Consider the following 22208-nt stretch of genomic DNA (forward strand, 5'->3'; position numbering starts at 1 on the left):
AGATGCACAGGATCAGTAGTTGTGGCTCATGGGCCTAGTTGCTCCGCGACATGTGGGATCTTCCCAGACCAGGGCTCAAACCCGTGTCCCTTGTATTGGCATGCAGATTCTCAACGACTGTGCCACCAGGGAAGCCCTTACTATTGAGGTTTGAGAGTTCTTTATATATTCTAGATACCAATGTTTTGTCAGATACGTGGTTCGCAAATATATTCCCTAGCCTGTAGCTTGTTTTTTCATCCTCTTTACATGGTCTTTCATGGGGCAAAATTTTCTATTTTGATGAGGTTAATTTTATCAATTTTTTATTTTATAGTTCAAGCTTTTGGTGTCAGTTCTAAGAACTTCTTTGCCTAGACCTAAATCCTGATGATCTTCTCCTACTGTTTTCTAAAAGTTTTGTAGCTTTACATTTAAGTTCATTATCTATTTTGAGTTAATTTTTATAGGGTGTGAAATTAGGTTGAGATTATTTTTACTTTCGGCCTGTGGAAGCCCAATTGCTTCAGTGCCATTTGTTTAAAAGGCATCCTTCCTCCACTGAATTGCTTTTGTACCTTTGTGAAAAATCAGTTGGGCATATTTGTGTAGGTCTGTTTTTGGTTTCTCTATTCTGTTCCATTGATCTAACATGTCTATCCCTCTACAAACACCAAACTGTCTTGGTTATTGTAGCTATATAATTAGTTTTCAAATCAGGGTAGACTTATTATTCAAACTTTATTCTATTTCAAGTTTATTTTAGTTATTCTGGGGTACTCATTTGATTTTGAGCTGGCCCTAAAGCCTCTGGAGATTGGGACTGTACTCATGGCCCTAGGGAGCTCCATGATGACAAACTGAAATGGGTTGATGAACCAGGAATTAGCAAACAACTCTCAAGAAGTTATATATCAATTCTTGAAAAACAATGCAGTGTAAAAAGGCAAATGTAAAGTCAAAAGGCCTCCCTTGGAGCTAGGCTCTGTCCTCTCTGCTTTTCTTCCAGCCAGGCTTCCCCTTCTCTAGAAGAGTAGACTGAGTTAATAAGGTCCCATGGCATTACAGATTGTGTTGGAATCTGTATTAAATCTGAACTAGAGAAATCCTAACAACAATGCTCCCCATCACTTCCAGGAAGGAGTTATTGGCAGGATTAAGAAAGCTGGCTTTCTCAGGTATCTGAGAGAACTCCCTTCTTGTTCTTCCTATGTATATGATAAAACTATTGTACTACTAAGCTGTACAATCACTTCTACATGTGTAGTGCCCTTGAGTCTCAAAATATATCAGTTACCACAGCCCTGGACTGGGAGAGCCTTGAAAACTCGAAATAGAAATAAGGGAATCAATTTTTAGGAATTCTGTGAAGTTTGAGACTAGATAAGTTTCTTTGAAGACTTCAGGATTGCTATTAAACATGGAAAGCTGTTTAGGTGAACCATTGTTTAAATATTGGGAGACAAGAGAAGACATGCAAGGGATAGCCTTGAGACAAGGCAGAGAAGGAACCTGACACAAAGGTTTGGTATGAGCGAGTAGGATTGTTTTCTAGTTCGTTGCTTTGTGCATGTTCCTCTGCTTTATGGTTTCTCAGTGAAAAGATAAGCCAGTCTCAGATAGACTTGAGGGAACTTGGGCTGAAGTAAAGGAACACCATCCCATCATGAAGGTTAGTGTGGTAGAGACAGTGGAGGAATTCAGAGTGAGAGAAGCTCAGGAGGTGAGAGCCTCCAGGAGACAGAGGTGGGCCAGTAGGACAGTAACCACTTTGTAACCTGAGGACTGTCCAGGTGGCTGGGGCTCATATCTCTAAGGAAGAAGCACATTCTCTCAAAGGATTCTACTATTCATACAGATCATAGACTTACTGTTATGAACTCCAGATTACTTTCTAAATTGTCATGTTTTCACGTCTAAGAAGGTTAGAAGTGGTTGCCTTTAATTCCCTATCTAAAGTGAATCATATTTCCATGATGAGGGAAAGTGCCAGTGAGGGCCTCCCAAGAGTAAGAAGCAACAAACAGTTGGAAGGAAGGCCATGTCTAGCCAGAGGCCCAAGCCAGGTGCACTCCTCAACTGGAAATCAGATCTTCACAGGCACTCAGCCTCCTCAATGAAAAGGAACCTCATTAGGAATAATTAAGGGTGCTTTATGTGGCTGCTAGAATTTCAGGCAACTTGAATCTGATCATTTTATATGGTGACTCATTCTGAACCAAACAGCCCTTTAAAAGAGCACAAGGGAGGACCTAGGGAAAGTGAAGTCTCATTAAGAGTCATGTACCAAAATGTTCATTGCAGCTCTATTTACAATAGCCCAGAGATGGAAACAACCTAAGTGCCCATCATCAGATGAATGGATAAAGAAGATGTGGCACATATATACAATGGAATATTACTCAGCCATAAAAAGAAATGAAATTGAGCTATTTGTAATGAGGTGCATAGACCTAGAGTCTGTCATACAGAGTGAAGTAAGTCAGAAAGAGAAAGACAAATGCCATATGCTAACACATATATATGGAATTTAAGAAAAAAAATGTCATGAAGAACCTAGGGGTAAGACAGGAATAAAGACACAGACTTACTGGAGAACGGACTTGAGGATATGGGGAGGGGGAAGGGTGAGCTGTGACAAAGCAAGAAAGAGGCATGGACATATATACACTACCAAACATAAGGTAGATAGCTAGTGGGAAGCAGCCACATAGCACAGGGAGATCAGCTCGGTGCTTTGTGACCGTCTGGAGGGATAGGGAGGGTGGGAGGGAGGGAGGTGCAAGAGGGAAGAGATATGGGAACATATGTATATGTATAACTGATTCACTTTGTTATAAAGCAGAAACTAACACACCATTGTAAAGCAATTATACCCCAATAAAGATGTTAAAAAAAAAAAGATTGCCTACCCTGGGGACAATGATAGTGGCTGTCAGTAATAGAAAGAGCTGTCAGTAATTGAGGCAAGACAAAAAAGTGAGCTGTGCTTTCCCATCATGGAGGATCATCAGAACCCTGAGATGGAGAGGAGAGATCAGAGGACTTGGAGTCAAGCTGACTTAAGTTCAGAGTCACTTTATCCCAAAGATCCTCAGTTTCTTCATCTGGAAAATGGGGCTAATAATGCCTGCCTTTTCAGGGGTACCATAAAAATGAAATGAAGGAACTTATATAGAATGACTGGTACTGAATAGGTTCTCGAAAAAAAGAAGGGATAGTTCCTAGCTTTTGTTTAATTAAGCATTTTAATTTTTTCTAGTTCAGGAAAATGAGAAAATAAAGCTTCATTTCATATTCAGATTGATCCCGAAGGTATTTTTCTTTTTTAAATACTTTATGGTTCAAAAAGAGAATAACTATCTGAATTTTCTGTCTAGGTTCAGTTTGAAGTTGTCCATTCTGATTTGGGGTTCCTGATTTCACAAATGCTCCCAAACCAATGAAAGAATTGTTATGCACATAACCCTAATATATTTATACATATTAATAAATTCTACAAATTTACTATTGTCCAACTGTTTCAAAATTGTTAGTAAAGTTTAGTTTCTCTCTTTTATTTAAGTGAAAATAAAGGAAACAGAGGTTCTATTTTTACCTGTACCCAATGCACTATCTTTGGACATGACTGCCTTAAATTATTCACTCCTAAACCTTAAGTCTTTTAAGACCATTTGCCAACTGTCATCAGGGACACCTGGGTATCTGGTCATTTCCCACCACCCCAAGTGAACTTTAGCATGGAAACAAGCCTAGGAATATGCAAGCACATAGCCTATGGCTTCTCAGTCTCACAACGCGAGTGGGTGAGGTCAGGGAGTTTGTAGTTAAAGGCAGTTTTACCTTTTTGTTTCGGGACTTTTCTCACAGTCATTGCAGCCTGCCTCTTCTGATTTTCAGAAATTTCAAAGCCTATAACATAAAAAATACATGACTTTGTTATGAGAAACATAGACCTTTCTTAAATGTATAAATTAGTACAAATTTTCTGGAAGAGTAATTTTGCCAAGATATATCAAAAGTTTTGAAAAGCAAAAAAAGGAAAGTGGTCAGAAACTTGGACAAAGACTTATAACAATGCATTTCAATGTATAGAGGGGCAAAAAAGTGAGATCATGAGTTAAGAGGCTGTTAAATGGAGAATGGTTGAATAAAATATAGTATAAAGTGGAAAGATATTTCACAACCAAAAGCAAAAACACAAAGAAAAGAAAAAAAATGAGTCAAAGATAAGTGATTACAACAGAACATGTATATAGACTTAACGAAACTTTCAGAAGAAAAAAAAATTGAATGGCAAAAAGTAAGTAATTAATGAAATAACCAAGATGTCTGTGCAAGTTCTTTGTGAATTTTTTAATTGAGTTACTTGGTTTTTGGCTAATTGAGTTGTAGGAGATCCTTATATATTTTGGAAATTATCAGATATATGGTTTGCAAATATTTTCTCCCATTTAATAGGTTGTCTTTTTGTTCTGTTGTTTCTTTCCTTTGCTGTGCATAAGCTTTTTTGTTGTATGTAGTCCCACTTGTCTATTTTTGCTTTGCTGTCCATGTTTTTGGTGTCATATCCAAGAAATCATTGCCAAAGAACAATGTCAAGAAGTATTTCTCCAATGTTTTCTTCTAGTATTTTTACAGTCTTCAATCATATGTTTAAGCCTTCAGTTCACTTTGAACTGATTTTCATGTATGGTATAAGGTAGGAGTTCAATTTCATTCTTTTGCATGTGGATATCCAGTTTTCACAACACCATTCATTGAAAAACTATCCTTTCCCAATTGTGTATTCTTGGGACCCTTGTTGAAGATATGTTGAATATATACATGTAGGTTTATTTCTGAGCTCCCTATCCTATTCCATTGGTCTATATGTCTGTCTTTATGCCAGCACCATACTGTTTTAATTACTGTAGCTTTGTAATATATTTAGAATCAGGAATTGTGATGCCTCCAGCTTTGTTCTTCTCTCTCATGGGTGTATTGTGGATCCTCGTGAATTTTAGGATTGTCCTTTTTTTCAATTTCTGTAAAAAATGTCATTGGAGTTTTAATAGGATCATATTGAGTCTACAGATGGCTTTCAGTAAAATGGATATTTTATCAACATTGTCTTCTGTTCCATGAACACAGAATGCCTATTTATTTGTGTCTTCTTTAATTTCTTTCAGCAATATTTTGTAGTTTTCCATGTACCAGTCTTTTACCTCCTTGGTTAAGTTTATTCCTAAGTATTATATTCTTTCTGATGCAACTGTAAATGGGATTGTTTGCTTAATTTCTTTTTCAGAGAGGTTGTTGTTAGTGTATAGAAACACAACTACTTTTTTGTGTTGACTTTGTATCCTACTAATTTACTGAATTCATTTATTAGATGTAAGAGCTTTTGGTGGAGTCTTTAGGGTTTTCTATACATGAGATGATGTTATCTGGAAACAGGAATAATTTTACTTCTTCCTTCCTGATTTGGAGGCATTAATTAATTAATTAAGCCTAATTGCTCTAGCTAGGACTTCCACTACTATTTTGACTAGAAGTGTTGAAAGTGGGCATCCTTCTTGTACCTGATCTTAGAGAAAAAGCTTTCAGCTTCTCCCCATTAACTATGATGTTAGCTGTGAGCCTTCCATACATGGCCTTTATTATGTTGAGGTAATTTCCTTCTATACCTTGATAGTTTTTATCATAAAAGGGTGTTGAATTGTGTCAAATGATTTTTCTGCCTCTATAAAGACGATCGTGTGATTTTTTTCCTTCATTTTGTTAGTGTGGTGTATCACATTAATTGATTTATATATATTGAAGAATCCTTGTATCCCAGGGATAAATCCCACTTGGTCATGGTGTATGATCCTTTTATTGTACTGTTGAATTTTGTTTACTAGTGTTTTATTGAGGATTTTCCCATGTATTTTGTTAGGGATATTGGTCTGCAGTTTACTTTTCTTGTAGTGGAAGGCTTAATGTTGTTAAATGCCCATTCACACCCAAAGTCATCTACAGATTCAATGCAATCCAATCAAAACCCCAATGGCATTTTTTAAAGAAACAAAAAAATCAATCCTAGAATTCATGTGGAAACACAAAAGATCCATAATAGCTAAAGCAATCTTGAGGGAGAAGAACAAAGCTGGAGGCATCACAATTCCTGTTTCAAAATATACTATGAAGCTACAGTAATTAAAACAGTATGGTGCTGGCATAAAGACAGACATATAGACCAATTGAACATGAGGGAGAGCCCAGAAGAAACCCACACATATACAGTCAACATATCTTTGACAAGGCTGCCAAGAGTACACAATGGGGAAAATATAGTTTACTCAACAAATGGTTCTGTGAAAAGTGGATATCCACATGAAAAGGAACGAAATTGAACTTCTACCTTACACCATACATGAAAATCAATGCAAAGTGCACTGAAGACTTAAATGTATGACTTGAAACTGTAAAACTCCTAGAAGAAAAGAGGGAAAAATCTTGACAATGATGTCTTGGATATGATACCAAAAGCATAGGCAACAAAGCAAAAGTAGAAAAATAGGACTACATCAAACTAAAATGTTTCAGCACAGCAAAGGAAAGAAACAACAGATTAAAAATGCAATCTATGCAATGGGAGAAAATATTTGCAAACTATATATCCGATAAGGGGTTAATTTCCAAAATATATAAGATACTTCTATACTCAATAGCAAAAAAACAAATAACTTGATTAAAAATAATGGGCAAAGGACTTGCATAGACATGTACTCAAATAAGTCATATAAATGGCCAACAGGTATATAAAAAAGGACATCACTAATCATCAGGGAAATGCAAATCTAAACCATAATAAAATATCACCTCACTCCTGTTTAGAGAGCTATTATCAAAGAAACAAAAGATAATAAGTATTGGCAGGAATGTGGAGAAACTGGAACCACAGTAAACTGTCGGGAATTAAAATGATTTAGTCATTATGGAAAACATTATGGAGGTTCCTCATAAAATTAAAAATAGAACTAACATATGATCCAGTAACCCACTTCTTGGTATATATCCAAAATAACTGAAATCAGGATCTTGAAGAGATATCAGTACTCTTAGCTTCATTGCAGCATTATTCCCAATAGCCATGATATGGAAACAATCTAAATGTCTGAGGATGGATAAAGGGATAAAGAAAATGTGGTATGTATTTTTGTATACACACACACACACACACACACACACACACACACACATACAGGAATATTATTCAGCCCTAAAAAGGAAGGGAATTCTGCCATATGTGACAACATGGATGAATCTGGAGGACATTTGCTAATTAAAATAATGCCATCACAGAAGGACAAATCCTGTATTTGTATGAATATGAAGCATCTAAACTAGTCAAACTCATAGATACAGAGAGCAGAATGGTGATTCTAGAGGCTGGAAGGAGGGGAAAATGGGAAGCTGCTTTTCTATAGCTATAAAGTTCCATTTACACAAGATATGAATAAGTCCTAGAGACTTGTTGTACAACAATGAGCCTATGGCTAACATTACTATATTGTGCCCTTAAAAATTTGTGAAAAGTATAGAGCTCATGGTAAGTGTTTTTGCCACTTAAAAAAAAAAAAAAACAAGAAAGGCTGAGGTCTCCCCCAAGAGAAGAAATTTTGCCACACAGCTTCAGACTTACAAGCCCTATAGATGACAGCTTTGGCCTATGCTCATGAGTTCAAGCCTGCCCATGATCTTTGATTCCTGACTGCCTGGAGTTGCTTAGCCAGGCTTCACAATCACATAAGGCAATTCCTTATAATAAATCTCTTAATAATAATACATCTCCTATTGGTTATGCTTCTCTTGTTGAACCCTGACTGATACAATGAGTTATATTAGATTCTGTATTCTTCAACTGGAGAGTTACTTATGATAAATTATGTTTGAAAAAGCAAGTTACAGAGTAATATGTATAAAGAAAAAGCAAGTTGAAAAAGCAAGTTAAAGAAAAAGCAAGTTACAGAGTAATATGTATAATATAATGTATAGTATAATATAATTTTTCTAAATAAAAATAAAGTCTTATGTGTATGTATGTTTATATGAGCTTAAGATTAGTACAGAAAGAGGCACACCTAATTAATACTGATTATCTCACACAGCTTAGGAGCAACAGAGAAGGAAAAAGAGTGCTAAACTTTATTACATTTCCATATGTGTTTAAACATTTATTATGACCATGTATTTATTTTATAATTAAAAAATAAAAAACATAAAAAATTATGGTAAATCCATATGACAACCATAAAACATAATAATTAAAATAGTAAATGATTTAGAGAAATGATAATGATATAATTTTTAGTGAAAAATAAGGACATAAAATTATATCTATCCATCAAGAAGTGGCAGAAGTTGAAGGAGACAGATATAAAGATTCAGCCACCCTAGTTTTTTGTTGTTGTTGTTGTTTTTAGACACATAGAAAAAAAAAGATGGGAAGGAAATATATCAAAATGTTTACAAAAGTTATCTCTGGGTAGTATGTTCATGTGTGATTTTTAGTTTTTTTCTTGTATTTTTTGTGTTTCTTTCCCCAAAATTGCTTACAATGAAAATGATTTACTGTTATAATCAGACCAAAAACCTTAATATTTTTAAAAAGATGAACATAAGCTGTCAGGAAGTAATTTCTGGAAGCTTTTATATTGTGTGGGAACCAGAGGGAATGGTATGAATCTTCAAATTGATCTAGGGTTTGCAAAAAGCACACTAAGGCAATTCCTCTAATAGCACTAACAACCTAGACAGGGTCAGAAGTTGCTGGCACCTGCCATTGGGACAAGCAGCCAGTAGCATTTCTGTAATGATTCCACATTATGTCCCAAAGCAGTGCCCATAGACTGAAAGCAAATTGACTCCAATGGGACTTAAAGTGAATTATCAATATGCACTCTACCCTAAACCTGAGAAGACTAGGATAAGACTAAGCAGTGTCTTTCTGATTACCCTTCCTTGCCTCTGGACCATTTCAATCGTTAACACTTCAGATAGGAGAATACATTTGCACCAGGGCTCAAATGGTAGGCCCATTTTTCTAGAGGCAGTTTCTACCAACTTGAACATACAGGTGTTTTAAGGTATAATTCTCCTCCCTTATAAGTGAGTCAAAACCAGAAATTCTAGTGTCTTCTCATGAACTTTCAATGCCTGGCTGTTTGGTATTTTTATGCCAGAAAGGCAGGACCATGAGTAAGAGACCAGATAGTACTTTGTAAACCACAAAGCTAAAGCCTAAATCCCACAGTTGGAAAGCAGCATAAAAAGTATCTCTACCAGCTGTATTCCCTTTGGAAAGGAAAACAACTTATTTCAAGCCAAAGAGTATAGTTTAGTATGATTCTAAATCGTGCAAGTGGTCATGGTTTTAGACCCTGTTATATTTTCTATAATTTACTTTAAAAGACTTTCATAAAGAGTGCATGATATACACATGCACATTAATTTTAATCTATACTCTAGGGGCATTTAGTTAACATCTAAAATGCCCTAATCTGGAATATACACTCAAGAGGAGCAGTTCAGTCACCTTAATGCAGGAGGCCTAATTAGCCTAATACATGTTAAAAATGAATTTTCACTGATAAAAAAAGAATGCTGTGCAAGATGTGCCCTGGCCACAAAAGTCTTACAGGCACTTTAGCCCTCACAAGAACTAGGTATAAGAATTCAGTGAACCCTACAGCCTATACATACACTTCAGAAGGAAGCCTGAAGTTTAAGATTGAAAATGGGTACTATATTTTGGCCCTTGTCAGAGGATTTTGTCACTAGACTCTGACTAGGAACTTAGCTGAATCCTATATGTTACCAAATCTGCCTCGACTAACCTAACCTTTTTACAGAAGATGCTGTTTCTTATGTATCTAAGGACAGAGTTGGGACTTCACTGAAAATACAGAACAGGCTCTATGACTGCTTTTGTGTTTGTTTGCTAATAAATTTTTGTATGTTTGGGAGAATAGAGCCTGAGGCTTTATTTCAGTGTAATAATCTTATCTAGTAATGAGAATGTAGGGGAGACCAACCTCTATCACTTAACCTTGACTAATAGAAACTATTGGTATCTACCAAAAATAACCTAATAATAGGGGACCACCAAAGTGGATTAGGTTAGTTTGCAACGAAAATCTTCTCTGCCTCTGAAAAAATGAAAACTAATTTAACTCACTATGTTCTTCATAGCCATATTCTTCTTTCTCCTCTCAGGTCACTTACCGATTTTTTCATCTTCCTGCACCATTTTCCTCTCTTCTCTGAAAGCCCTGAGCCAGCGTATCTTCTCCTCCAACTTCTTGGCAAAGAATAGGTGAATCTCCTCAGTTTCCTTGTTATGAAGCTTGAAGGCATTTTTCATGCTGACATTGAAGTCATCATCTCTGCCATCTTCAATGTCAACTACCTCATATTTATCCATATCAATGCGGCCTTTGTAGTACAGGATGTCTCTCCGGATCAGGTCCTAGGTAGGAAGAAAGAGAAGGCTTTTTGTTGAAGGTATGTGGAGAGTGGGTACCAGGAGACTCGGCACATGGGTGTAGCAGGATGCTAACGTTGCCATTGTTCTGGAGTATCAATGAGGGGTGGTTTGGTCTAAATTTGGGCAGGTTAGCTTAGTGTATGACACTAATAGTTGGTTAACTAGATGCTCTTAGAGAAAGCCTCTGGCTTACATCCATAGGGTTTGTCTCAGACCTCAGCCTCAATCCATGTATGTGTTTGCAAGACTGCTGATGGGAAGTAGGAAGCAGTAAGTCACACAAGCACAGTTAGCAAGGGCTTTTCCTCTTTCACAATATTTGCAAGCCTTCCAGAAGTATGAAATGAATTGGTTGGTTGCGTGCAGTATACTCAGGAATCCAAGCAAGCCAATGAGACTTACATATCAGAGGGGAGATGAGTGATAATAGTAGCTAGGTGGCCACAGGCTGCTGGCCAGGAAAGATTACTTAGGGAAGGTTGAACATTTAGCACTCCGGGGAGTTTTGGAGAAGGCCTAGTCTAGCAGGAGAAATGGGGGGAAAGTGAATATAAAGCTTCATATATTGGCATGGATGAATCTCACAAATCTTATTCTGTGAGAAAAATAAAAGTTGTAGTTGGATACAAATAGTATATTTCCTATCTGTTATGATTTTTGTTTTGTTCTTGGGTATGCAGAAGTGAATCCCAATTCTCAGTCCATGAGACACTCATCATTACTCAATGCATAGTGCTCTGATTTCTCTATTTATTTACTTACTTACTTACTTTTAATGATGTATTAACTTTTGGTGAACCTACTGCTCATTCCAAAAGCTACGACGCCAAGGCAACCTCCATATTGAATCACATGCTCATCATTCCCCTGGTTTCTTTTCTATATAGCTTTATCTCATCTATATCTATTCCATTTATATAAGGTTTAAAAACATACAAAACAATGCCATCTAATGTTTAGGCATACATACATATGTACAATAATTATGTAAAAATATACAACAATGATACATGCCAAATTCAAGAGAGTACAGAGAGGAGAATGGGGACAAGTGAGAAAGAAGGAAAAGGAAGGGAAGGAAAGAGGGAGAGGATAAAGACTGTATTTGTAATGATTTATTTCTTAAGTTGGATAGTAAGTGCTCATTATATTGTTTTTATATCTTTTTGAATATCAAGAATTTCATAAGTTAAAAAAAGAAAAACAGAGAGGTGGATGAAATGACCTGTGGGTCTGTGGAATGTAAGGTCTGATAAGTAACTGTCTCACAATGGTCTTTCAGCCCCTCCTCCTCTCAGCACTGCCCTCAGCTTCCCTTGAAAACACACCTACTGCTGCATGTGATATGGCTGAGTCTGTCCAAGGAGGGCCCCAGTGAGCCCTGCTCTGACAGATGTCTTCTACTAGTAGCAGGGGCCCTTTCTGGCCAACTCTCCCTCCTCTCTGCTTATATTTGGCCTTCTAGACTATCTGATAGAGTCAGAAATGTTCATTAATTTTTATTACCATTACATGGTCTGGTTAAACTATTCCCATTTTACTGAATTGTCTGACATGCCTCACAGTCCGCAGCTGCAGGTTACCTGCAAAGAATTTGCCTTTGGCCACTCACATTCCCAGTCCTAACTCTTCACACTGCATGGTAAACTCCACTTTTCTGTAGGGCTGGGGAAGGCTGTCTTTAAGGATTCCCAGCATAGCTCTATCAATCTCAAAGCCCCAGGCTGGGAAATACAGGTGTTGATAAATTGCTTTGCAAAAAATAACAATCATGGTGTTCTTCTTCCTTTCATAGTGATTATGCATATAAATAGGCTTTTGAGTACAGATGGGTTCTGATCTGTTGGGTAACCTTGGCATCAAGTTTATAGGAGAGAGAGGTCTGCTGTATGGAGTGGGACAATGTAGCTCCAAGCTTGTTTCAGAGCCTGGATTCCTTTCACCATGCTCAAAGTGGACAAGCTCAGTCCTGCCAAAAGGATGTGGTGGCACCCATGCGCTGACTTCCATAATCCCCAGGAACACTTTGTGAAACATATGCATAAAAAGTAGGCCCTGTCAGGTTAATATAACTACAAAAGCAGAACAAGCTGAGGAGAATGGATCAATGTAAACTACTTTGATCTTGTAAAGTCTTGAAACCTGCCTTACAATACATAATACAAATACACACAGACCTGGACCACACAGCTAATAGGTGGGTGTCCACCTGGCTAGAACATGGGCAGGCTCAACCCTCTATTCCTAACTTCAGCCTGCAGCTTCCTTTCCCTCTGAGTTGGAACGTCATAATCATTGTTAGCCTTAAAAATCTTTACTAGTTTCCAAAAATGGAAAGAATGTATACGATCTTGGAGGTAAATTTAAAGCATCAACTGAACCTCCTATTGTTTCTTTAGGTATTTAACGATAATAAGGAAAGAGAAAGAATTCAATGTTTGTGGCACGGGAGCAGGGCTAGAGGGATGTGTCATTAAAATTCTCCCTTTGCCTGCCCTTTCTGGCTCCCCAGCGTTGAATGTGAGTTTTCAGGCATCAGATTAGTCATAAAGCCAAGTGTAGAAATGTGATAGGAATGATTAAGAATGATCCACTGTTCAGAAAATCCAACCAGAAAGGGTAGCTAAGGCCACCAAGCAGCATGGAATGGTGGAAATAACATGAGTTAGAGCCTGAAGTTCTGAGTTTGAATCCTAGCTGCTTAACCAACTAGCTGTGTTGTACTGGGCAAATGAATTAACCTCACTGAGCCTCGATTTCCTCAACTATAAAACTAGGAGAGTCATTCTCACCTTGTAAAATTGTAAAGCTCAAATCTAAACATTCAGTTTCCAGGTCATGAGGCCAGCCTTGTCTGATAAACATGGTGCTGAGCTTTCTTTCTTCTAGATCAGTGTTTCATAGCTCTTTAAAACTCCTTTTGATAAATCTAAAAATCCCACTGCCTCCTTTAATTCATTTAAACTTTCAAAATAAGTTAAATATTGTGACTGAAAAAAAAAACAGCAAAAGTAATTCTGAATATTTTAAAATTTACATAGCTACCCCACTGTCTCTGGAAATTCCATATACCCTTTCAGTGTAGGGGTGGTGGTAGTGGTGGATGGCAAATACTGTTTGCCACTCACTCACCAAAATCACAGATCTATACTTAGGTTCACACTAACATCCCCTCTCTGCCCCCAAAGAAGCCTCCTATTTCAATCCTTCCAGCCTTCAAGATCAAAGTCATACATTCTTCTTCCTCAAAGCAGCCTTCCCTGATTGCACCATCCAGCTCAAGTTACTATGGTTTTCCTTTTTTGAATGCTAGCACTGACTATGAAGACCCTTATACAATTGGCACTCAGTTACCACACTAGTGAATTTGCATTAGTTCTGTTTTACAGCTTTTAATTTTGTCTGTCCATTCAGGCTGTGCCCAGCACTGAGCCTTCCTTGGTCTTTCCTCACTTAGGAGTTATCCAGGGAAGGACAGCTGATAAAGTTTCAGAGGTTTTTCTGCTCAGCTTCTACACATAACAAGGGGGCAAAGCCCTCCTGAGCCCTAGTTACCTGTGGTACTACTGGGACCAGAATGCCCAAATGCCAATTGTTAATTGTGGCCTGAGTGCTTTCAAAGGGACATGGTGAATAGGTGCTCACCACAGATGCTATTTGGGTCATCACAAGTTATCTGCCTAAATGGGATTGTTTCTAATAGGATGGCAGCCTTCCTCCATTTCCTTTCCACTCATCCAAGTTGGAGGAGATTAAGGGAGTTAGTGTTTCTCTAGTAGGGCCCTGGCAGTCTGCAGCCAAAGCACTCTGGCCCTGGCCCTGGCCCTAGCCATAGCCCCAACAAGGAGCCCACCCCTGTCCCTCACATTACATGACTGAAACAGCTGGGAGCTGTTTGAATTTGGCCTCACTGGGTATTCATGGGGTTTAATAAAACACTGCAGGACATTTTATACAAATGACAGATGCTACAATCTGGAGAATGCAGCTCTTCAGGACTGCAGACTGCCTCACTTGCTTGTCAGTAAGGTTCTCCCTAGCTCTTTAGAGGGGGCCCTGGCTACTCACCCCTAGCCTGACAACCTGGTTTTATCTCAGATACTAGGGAAGGCACATGGTGCTGGGACTGGATTTGTCTTTATCATTATTGTATTCCAGCATCTACAGTACATACTTAATAATAACAAAATAATAACAACAACAATGGCAACAGTGAACACTTAACCAACATATATTATGTGCCAGACATTATTCTAAATGCTTTGCATTTCCCCCCAGCTTTACTGAGGTATAATTGACAAAACTGTATATATTTAAGGAGTAATATGTGATGTTTTGATATATGTATGCATTATGAAATGATCACCACAATCAAGCTAATTAACATATCCATCATCTCACATAGTTACCTTTTTTTTTTGTGATGAGAACACTTCAGATCTATTTTCTTAGCAAATTTCAATTATACAATACAGTGTTGCTAACTATAGTCACCATTTGTACATTAGCTCTCCAGAAGTTATTTGTCCTACATAACTGAAAGTTTTTACCCTTGTTACCCAACATATCCCCATTTCTGCCACCCCCATGAGTCCATGGCAACCACCATTCTACTCTCTACCTTTATGAGTTGGCCTGTTTCAGATTCCATATATAAGTGAGATAATACGGTATTTGTCTTTCTCTGTCTTATTTTATTTAGCATAGTGTCCTCCAGGTTCATCCATGTTGTTGGATATGGCAGACTTTCCTTAGTTTTTAATGCTGAATAATATTACATTGTGTGTGTGTGTGTGTGTGTGTGTGTGTGTATGACGTTTTCTTTATGTGTTCATCTCTTGGCAGCTACACTTTGCATTTATTAACTTAAATCATTCTCACAACAATCCTACAAGTTAGGTTCTGGTATAACCCGATTTTATGAGGAACTGTGGACATAGAGCAGTTAAGAAACCTGCTGAGGAATAAAAGCTACCATTTATGGCACTGCTGGGCTTTGAGACTAGGCTATCTGGCTCTAAAAATCTGTGCTTGTTTTAACCATTGTGTATACTGCCTCCCGATAAAAATGTGCTGAATGAATGATTAGTAACACTGCATATACAGTAATCAATGGCTAATATTTATTAAGTTTACTGTGTGCCAGGCACTGCAACTGTACTGTCTCATTTACCCCTCACAACCTCCCTTCCATGTAGATACTATTATGGTTCCCATTTTGCAAATGAGGGGATAATAAAAGGCACAGAGAATTTGTCCAAGGTCACACAACTGATGGGAAAAAGGAAATTGGTGGCCTCTTGTCTGGCCCTAGAACCCATGCTCTTGACATTATACTTTACTACTTCCCAATACTTCAGGTGATTCTCCTCAAAGCCTCCTGAGATGAATTCTGTCATCAGCCTGATTTGACACTGATAAAAATAAGGAGTTAAAGAACTGGCCCAAAGTAAGACAAATTAGTAAGAGACAAAGTCTAGGACTCAGGTGTCCTGGTTTTACAACCCCTGGTTTTAAAGCAGAAATCTTCTTTCTGCTCTATTCCGTCACTGATGCTACTGTTGCATTCCTGAGTTGTCCTGAATGGCTCATTCTCCAAGTCTGGCCCTTTAGTGCACAAAGAAATGGTCCAAATGCAGAAAGTTCCATGAATAGAAGAAATCCTCTCTCCAGCATCTTTATACTCTGTTTAGTTCTGATTCTCCCAGTATATGGTGAAAGTGACATAAATACTGAGCAGCTATGACACAGAGGACAACAGAGCATGTCCAGACTGGCACAATTGATGATAAATGGGGAAAAGGCTGTTAGAGGCAACTGCAGTGTTGTAGGAATATTGGCGGATGATTGATTGAAGAGAAGTAAAAGGGGCTCTCCTCTCTTCCTCAGTAAAAAGTGAAAGGGAAGAAATGAAAAAAAGAGATAAATTCCCCAAAGCAACAAAGTAATGTTCAATATAATCATCTCAGGAGGAAAATAACAAAATACATTATTAACCAAAATAGCAGGGCAATAAGATTCAGGGGAGCAGAGACATTAAGGACACCATAAAGGACAAGAAGAAAGAGAAAAAAGAGTCTTATCAGGTTTTACAAAAGAAAAGTGACAAACAAAGAGGGAAGCGGCAAAAATTAAAGAAAGTATCACATACTTAGAAGCCACTGGTGTCATTTCACACCTACTATAATGGTCACTTAAAAAGTATCTTCATATATATATTCACACACATACATGCACACTCTGAAACAAGCTACAATTTCTTCAAGCTGTTCTAAGTGGTACATGCAATCCCAACTTCCAATGTGCAAAATGGGGAAGTTTTGGCTTAACTTATTGGGAATTAAGAGAATCTTAAGACTGGATGAGAATTTAGTAACTGGGCCAAATGATCTCAGGGATCAGATGGGTCTATCAATCTCTCATACTATTTCTGGCAGGAAATCATCTAGCACATTTGGGGTTACATCTAGTGACAGAGACCTCACTATCTTACAAGGCTGCTTAGTTATTTATTGGGGTGGGAGAAGACTAAGATTAACAAGTACCCACTAGGTGTCAGGCCCTCTATCAGGCATTTTACATGCATTGACTTCATTTAATCTTCACAACAATCCTGTAGAGTAGTTATTATCTTCATTTTACAGATGATAAAGTGAAGGTGGAGAAAGTGAAGTCATTTGCTTGAAGTCATGTAGTTAGTGAGCACTGGAACTAATGAGCCCAAAATTGTCTGAACATAAATTTTATGCTTTTCTACCACTCCACATTGCTTCTATCTGCAAGGAAACTGAAGAAAATCTGAAGTGCCAGGGTGAAATCCTGATATCTTCTGTCTAGTGCAACCCTCTCATCAACTAGTCTAGTTACTGGCAAGATAGAAGCTGGATTTTATGTGACATGACCTGCTCTTAGGAAACCAATGGAGAGTCCCTGTCACTGTACCTCCTTTTAAATGTTCACAACTCTTTAATAATCTATTATAGGAGGGACTGTAAAGATGGCAGAGGAGTAAGATGTGGAGATCACCTTCCTTCCCACAAATACATCAAAAATACATCTACATTGTGGAACAACTCCTACAGAACACCAACTGAATGCTGGCAAAAGACCTCAGACTTCCCAAAAGGCAAGGAACTCCCAAGGTACCTGCGTAGGGCAAAAGAAAAAGCAGATACAAAAGAATAGGGATGGGACCTGCACCTCTGTGAAGTAGCTTGAAGGAGGAAAAGTTTCCACACACTAGGAAGTCCCTTCACTAGCTGAGATGGTAGGTGGGTGGGGGGGAAGCTTCAGAGCCATGGAGGAGAACACAGCAACAGGGGTGCGGAGGGCAAGGCAGAGAGAGTCCCACACAGAGGATCGGTGCCGACCAGCACTCACCAGCCTGAGAGGCTTGTCTGCTCACCAGCCAGGGTGGGTGGGGCTGGGAGCTGAGGCTTGGGCTTTGGACATCAGAACCCAGAGAGAGAACTGGGGTTGGCTGCGTGAACACAGCGTGAAGGGGGCTGGTGCTCCACAACTAGCCAGGAGGGTGTCTGGGAAAAAGTCTGGAACTGCCTAAGATGCAAGGGAACATTGTTTCAGGATGAGCAAGGAGAAGGGATTCAGAGCACCACCTAAACCAGCTCCAGAGATTGGCGCAAGCCACGGCTATCAGCTCGGACACCAGAGATGGGCATGAAATGCTAAGGCTGCTGCTGTAGCCACCAAGAAACCTATGTGCAAGCACAGGTCACTATCCACACTTCCCCTCAGGGAGCCTGGGCAGCCTGCCACTGCCAGGGTTCTGGGATCCAGAGAAAACTTCCCTGGGGGAACACACAGCATGCATCAGGCTGTTGCCATGTCCCACAAGCCTCTGATGCCACAGGCTTGTGCTGCATTCCGTACCCCTCCCTCCCTTGGCCTGAGTGAGCCAGAGCTCCCTAATAAGCTGCTACTTTAACCCCATCCTGGCTGGGTGGGGAACAGACGCCCTCAGGTAACCTATGCGCAGAGGCGGGGCCAAATACAAAGCTGAACCGCAGGAGCTGTGCAAACAAAGAAGAGAAAGGGAAATCTCTCCCAGCAGCCTCAGGAGCAGCAGATTAAATCTCCACAATCACCCTCATGTACCCTGCATCTGTGGAACACCTGAATAGACAACAAATCATCCAAAAATTGAGGTGGTGGACTTTGGGAGCAACTGTAGACTTGGGGTTTCCTTTCTGCATCTAATTTGTTTCTGGTTTTATGTTTATTTTAGGTTAGTATTTAGAGCTAATTATCATTGGTAGATTTGTTTATTGATTTGGTTGTTCTCTTCATTTTTTTGCATATATATTTTTTCCTTTTTCTCTTTTTGTGACTATGTATGTGCATGCTTCATTGTGTGATTTTGTCTGTATAGACTTGCTTTTACCATTTGTCCTAGGGTTCTGTCTGTTGGGATATTTTCTTTTTTTGCATAAATTTTAGCACTTGTTATCATTGATGGATTTGTTTTTTGGTTTGCTTGTTCTCTTCTTTCTTTCTTCTTTTATATTACTTTTTTAAAATAATATTTTTTTAATTTTAATAACAATATTTTTTTTCTTTCTTCCTTTTTCTCCCTTTCCTTCTGAGCCAAGTGGCTGACAGGGTCTTGGTGCTCGGGCTGGGTGTCAGGCCTGAGCCTCTGAGGTGGGAGAGCTGAGTTCAGCACACTGGCCCACCAGAGAACTTCCAACCCCACGTAATATAAAAAAGCGAAAGTTTTCACAGAGATCTCCATCTCAACACTAAGACCCAGATCCACTCAACAACCAGCAAGTTACAGTGCTGGACACTCTATGCCAAACAACTAGTAAGACAGGAACACAACCCCACTCACTAGCAGAGAGGCTGCCTAAAATCATAGTAAGGTCACAGACACCAAAAATCACACCATTGGACGTGGTCTTGCCCACCAGAAAGACAAGATACAGTCTCACCCACCACAAGAAATGCACCAGTCCCCTACACCAGGAATCCTACACAACCCACTCAAGCAAACTTACTCACTGAGGGCAGACACCAAAAACAACAGGAACTACGAAACTGCAGCATGCAAAAAAGAGACCCCAAACACACTAAGTTAAGCAAAATGAGAAGACAGAGAAATACACAGCAGATGAAGGAGCAAAGTAAAACCTCACCAGACCAAAAAATGAAGAGGAAATAGGCAGTCTACCTGAAAAAGAATTCAGAGTAATGATAGTAAAGATGATCCAAAAGCTTGAAAATAAAATGGAAAAAATACAAGAAATGTTTACCAAGGACCTAGAAGAACTAAAGAGCTAACAAACAATGATGAACAACACAATAAATGAAATTAAAAATCCTCTAGAAGGAATGAATAGCAGAATAATTGAGGTAGAAGAACGGATAAGTGACCTGGAAGATAAAAGAGTGGAAATAACTACTGCAGAGCAGAATAAAGAGAAAAGAATGAAAAGAATTGAGGACAGGGAACATAAGTATATGTATAGCTGATTCACTTTGTTATAAAGCAGAAACTAACACACCACTGTAAAGCAATTATACTCCAATAAAGATGTAAAAAAAAAAAGAATTGAGGACAGTCTCAGAGACCTCTGAGACAACATTATCACACCAACTTTTGTATTACAGGGGTCTCAGAAGAAGAGAAAAAGAACGGGACTGAGAAAATATGTGAAGAGATTATAGTTGAAAACTTCCCTAATATGGAAAAGGAAATAGTCAGTCAAGTCCAGGAAATGCATAGAGTCCCATACAGGGTAAATTCAAGAAGAAACACAGCAAGACACATATTAATCAAACTAACGAAAATTAAATACAAAGAAAATATATTAAGATCAGCAAGGGAAAAACAACAAATAACATACAAGGAAACCCCCATAACGTTAACAGCTGATCATTCAGCAGAAACTCTGCAAGCCAGAAGGGAGTTGCAGGACATATTTAATAAATTGATGAAAGAGAAAAACCTACAATCAAGATTACTCTACCCACCAAGGATCTCATTCAGATTCAATGGAGAAATTAAAAACTTTACAGAGAGGCGAAAGTGAAGAGAATTCTTCGCTAAACCAGCTTTACAAAAATGCTAAAGGAACTTCTCTAGGCAGGAAACACAAAAGAAGGAAAACACCTACAATAACAAAGCCAAAACAATTAAGAAAATGGTAATAGGAGGATACATATAGATAACTACCTTAAATGTACAAGGATTAAATGCTCCGAGGAAAAGACATAGAGTGGATGAATGGATACAAAAACAAGACCCGTATATATGCTGTCTACAAGACACCCACTTCAGACCTAGGGACACATACACACTGAAAGTGAGGGGATGGAAAAAGATATTCCATGCAAATGCAAATCAAAACAAAGCTGAAGTAGCAATTCTCATATAAGACAAAATAGACTTTAAAATAAAGACTATTACAAGAAACAAGGACACTACATAATGATCAAGGTATTAATCCAAGAAGAAGATATAGCAATTGTAAATACATATGCAGCAAATATAGGAGCACCTCAATACATAAGGCAAATGCTAACAGCCTTAAAAATGGAAACCGACAGTAACACAGTTATAGTGGGGGACTTTAACACCCCACTTTCACCAATGGTCAGATCATGCAAAATGAAAATAAATAAGGAAACACAGCTTTAAATGATACATTAAACAAGATGGACTTAAATTATATTTATAGGACATTCCATCCAAAAACAACAAAACACACTTTCTTCTCAAGTGCTCGTGGAATATTCTCCAGGATAGATCATACCATGGGTCACAAATCAAGCCTTGATAAATTTCAGAATATTGAAACCGTATCAAGTATCTTTTCCAACCACAATGCTATGAGACTAGATATTAATTACAGGAAAAAATCTGTAAAAAATATAAACACATGGAGGCTAAACAATACACTACTAAATAACCAAGAGATCACTGAAGAAATCAAAGAGGAAATCAAAAAATACTTAGAAAAAAATGACAATGAAAACATGATGACCCAAAACCTTTGGGATGCAGCAAAAGCAGTCTGAAGAGGGAAGTTTATAGCAATATAATCCTACCTCAAGAAACAAGAAAAAAATCCTCAACAAAACACAAGCAAACAGAATCCAAGAGCACATTAAAGGGACCATACACCATGATCAATGGGGTTCATCTCAGGAATGCAAGGATTCTTCAATATATGCAGATCAATCAATGTGATATACAATATTAAAGAACTGAAGGATAAAAACCATATGATCATCTCAATACATGCAGAAAAAGCTTTTCAGAAATTTCAACACCCATTTATGATAAAAACACTCCAGAAAGTAGGCATAAAGGGAACTTACCTCAACATATAAAGGCCATATATGAAAAACCTACAGCCAGCATTGTTCTCAATGGTAAAAAACTGAAACCATTTCCACTAAGATCAGGAACAAGACAAGGTTGCCCACTCTCACCACTATTATGCAACACAGTATTGGAAGTTCTAGCCACAGCAATCAGTGAAAAAAAAAGAAATAAAAGGAATCCAAATCGGAAAAAGAAGAACTAAAACTGTCACTGTTTGCACATGACATGATACTATACATAGAGAATCCTAAAGATGCTACCAGAAAACTACTAGAGCTAGTCAATGAATTTAGTAAACTAGCAGGATACAATATATATGCACAGTAATCACTTGCATTCCTAGACACTAATGATGAAAAATCTGAA

The 22208-nt window shown here is 38.2% G+C and overlaps 1 protein-coding gene across 5 annotated transcripts in view; it reads right to left on the reverse strand.

The window, feature by feature from the left end:
• Positions 1 to 22208, reverse strand: part of ARHGEF9 (Cdc42 guanine nucleotide exchange factor 9) — a gene marked incomplete at both ends in the record, with an annotated part of 218694 nt that overhangs the window by 13971 nt on the left and 182515 nt on the right. For 4 of the 5 annotated variants that reach the window (XM_082864062.1, XM_082864060.1, XM_082864061.1 and 1 more), the window contains 2 exons: positions 3823 to 3891; positions 10231 to 10474. In XM_082864062.1, coding sequence (XP_082720188.1) covers positions 3823 to 3891; positions 10231 to 10474 — 313 coding nt within the window. Of the gene's footprint in view, positions 1 to 3822; positions 3892 to 10230; positions 10475 to 22208 lie in introns of those variants that run through there. The other variant, XM_082864063.1, reaches the window with a different exon arrangement.

Source organism: Leucopleurus acutus (genome assembly GCF_964270905.1).
Source record: "Leucopleurus acutus genome assembly, chromosome: X".
Classification (NCBI taxonomy): Eukaryota; Metazoa; Chordata; class Mammalia; order Artiodactyla; family Delphinidae; genus Leucopleurus; species Leucopleurus acutus.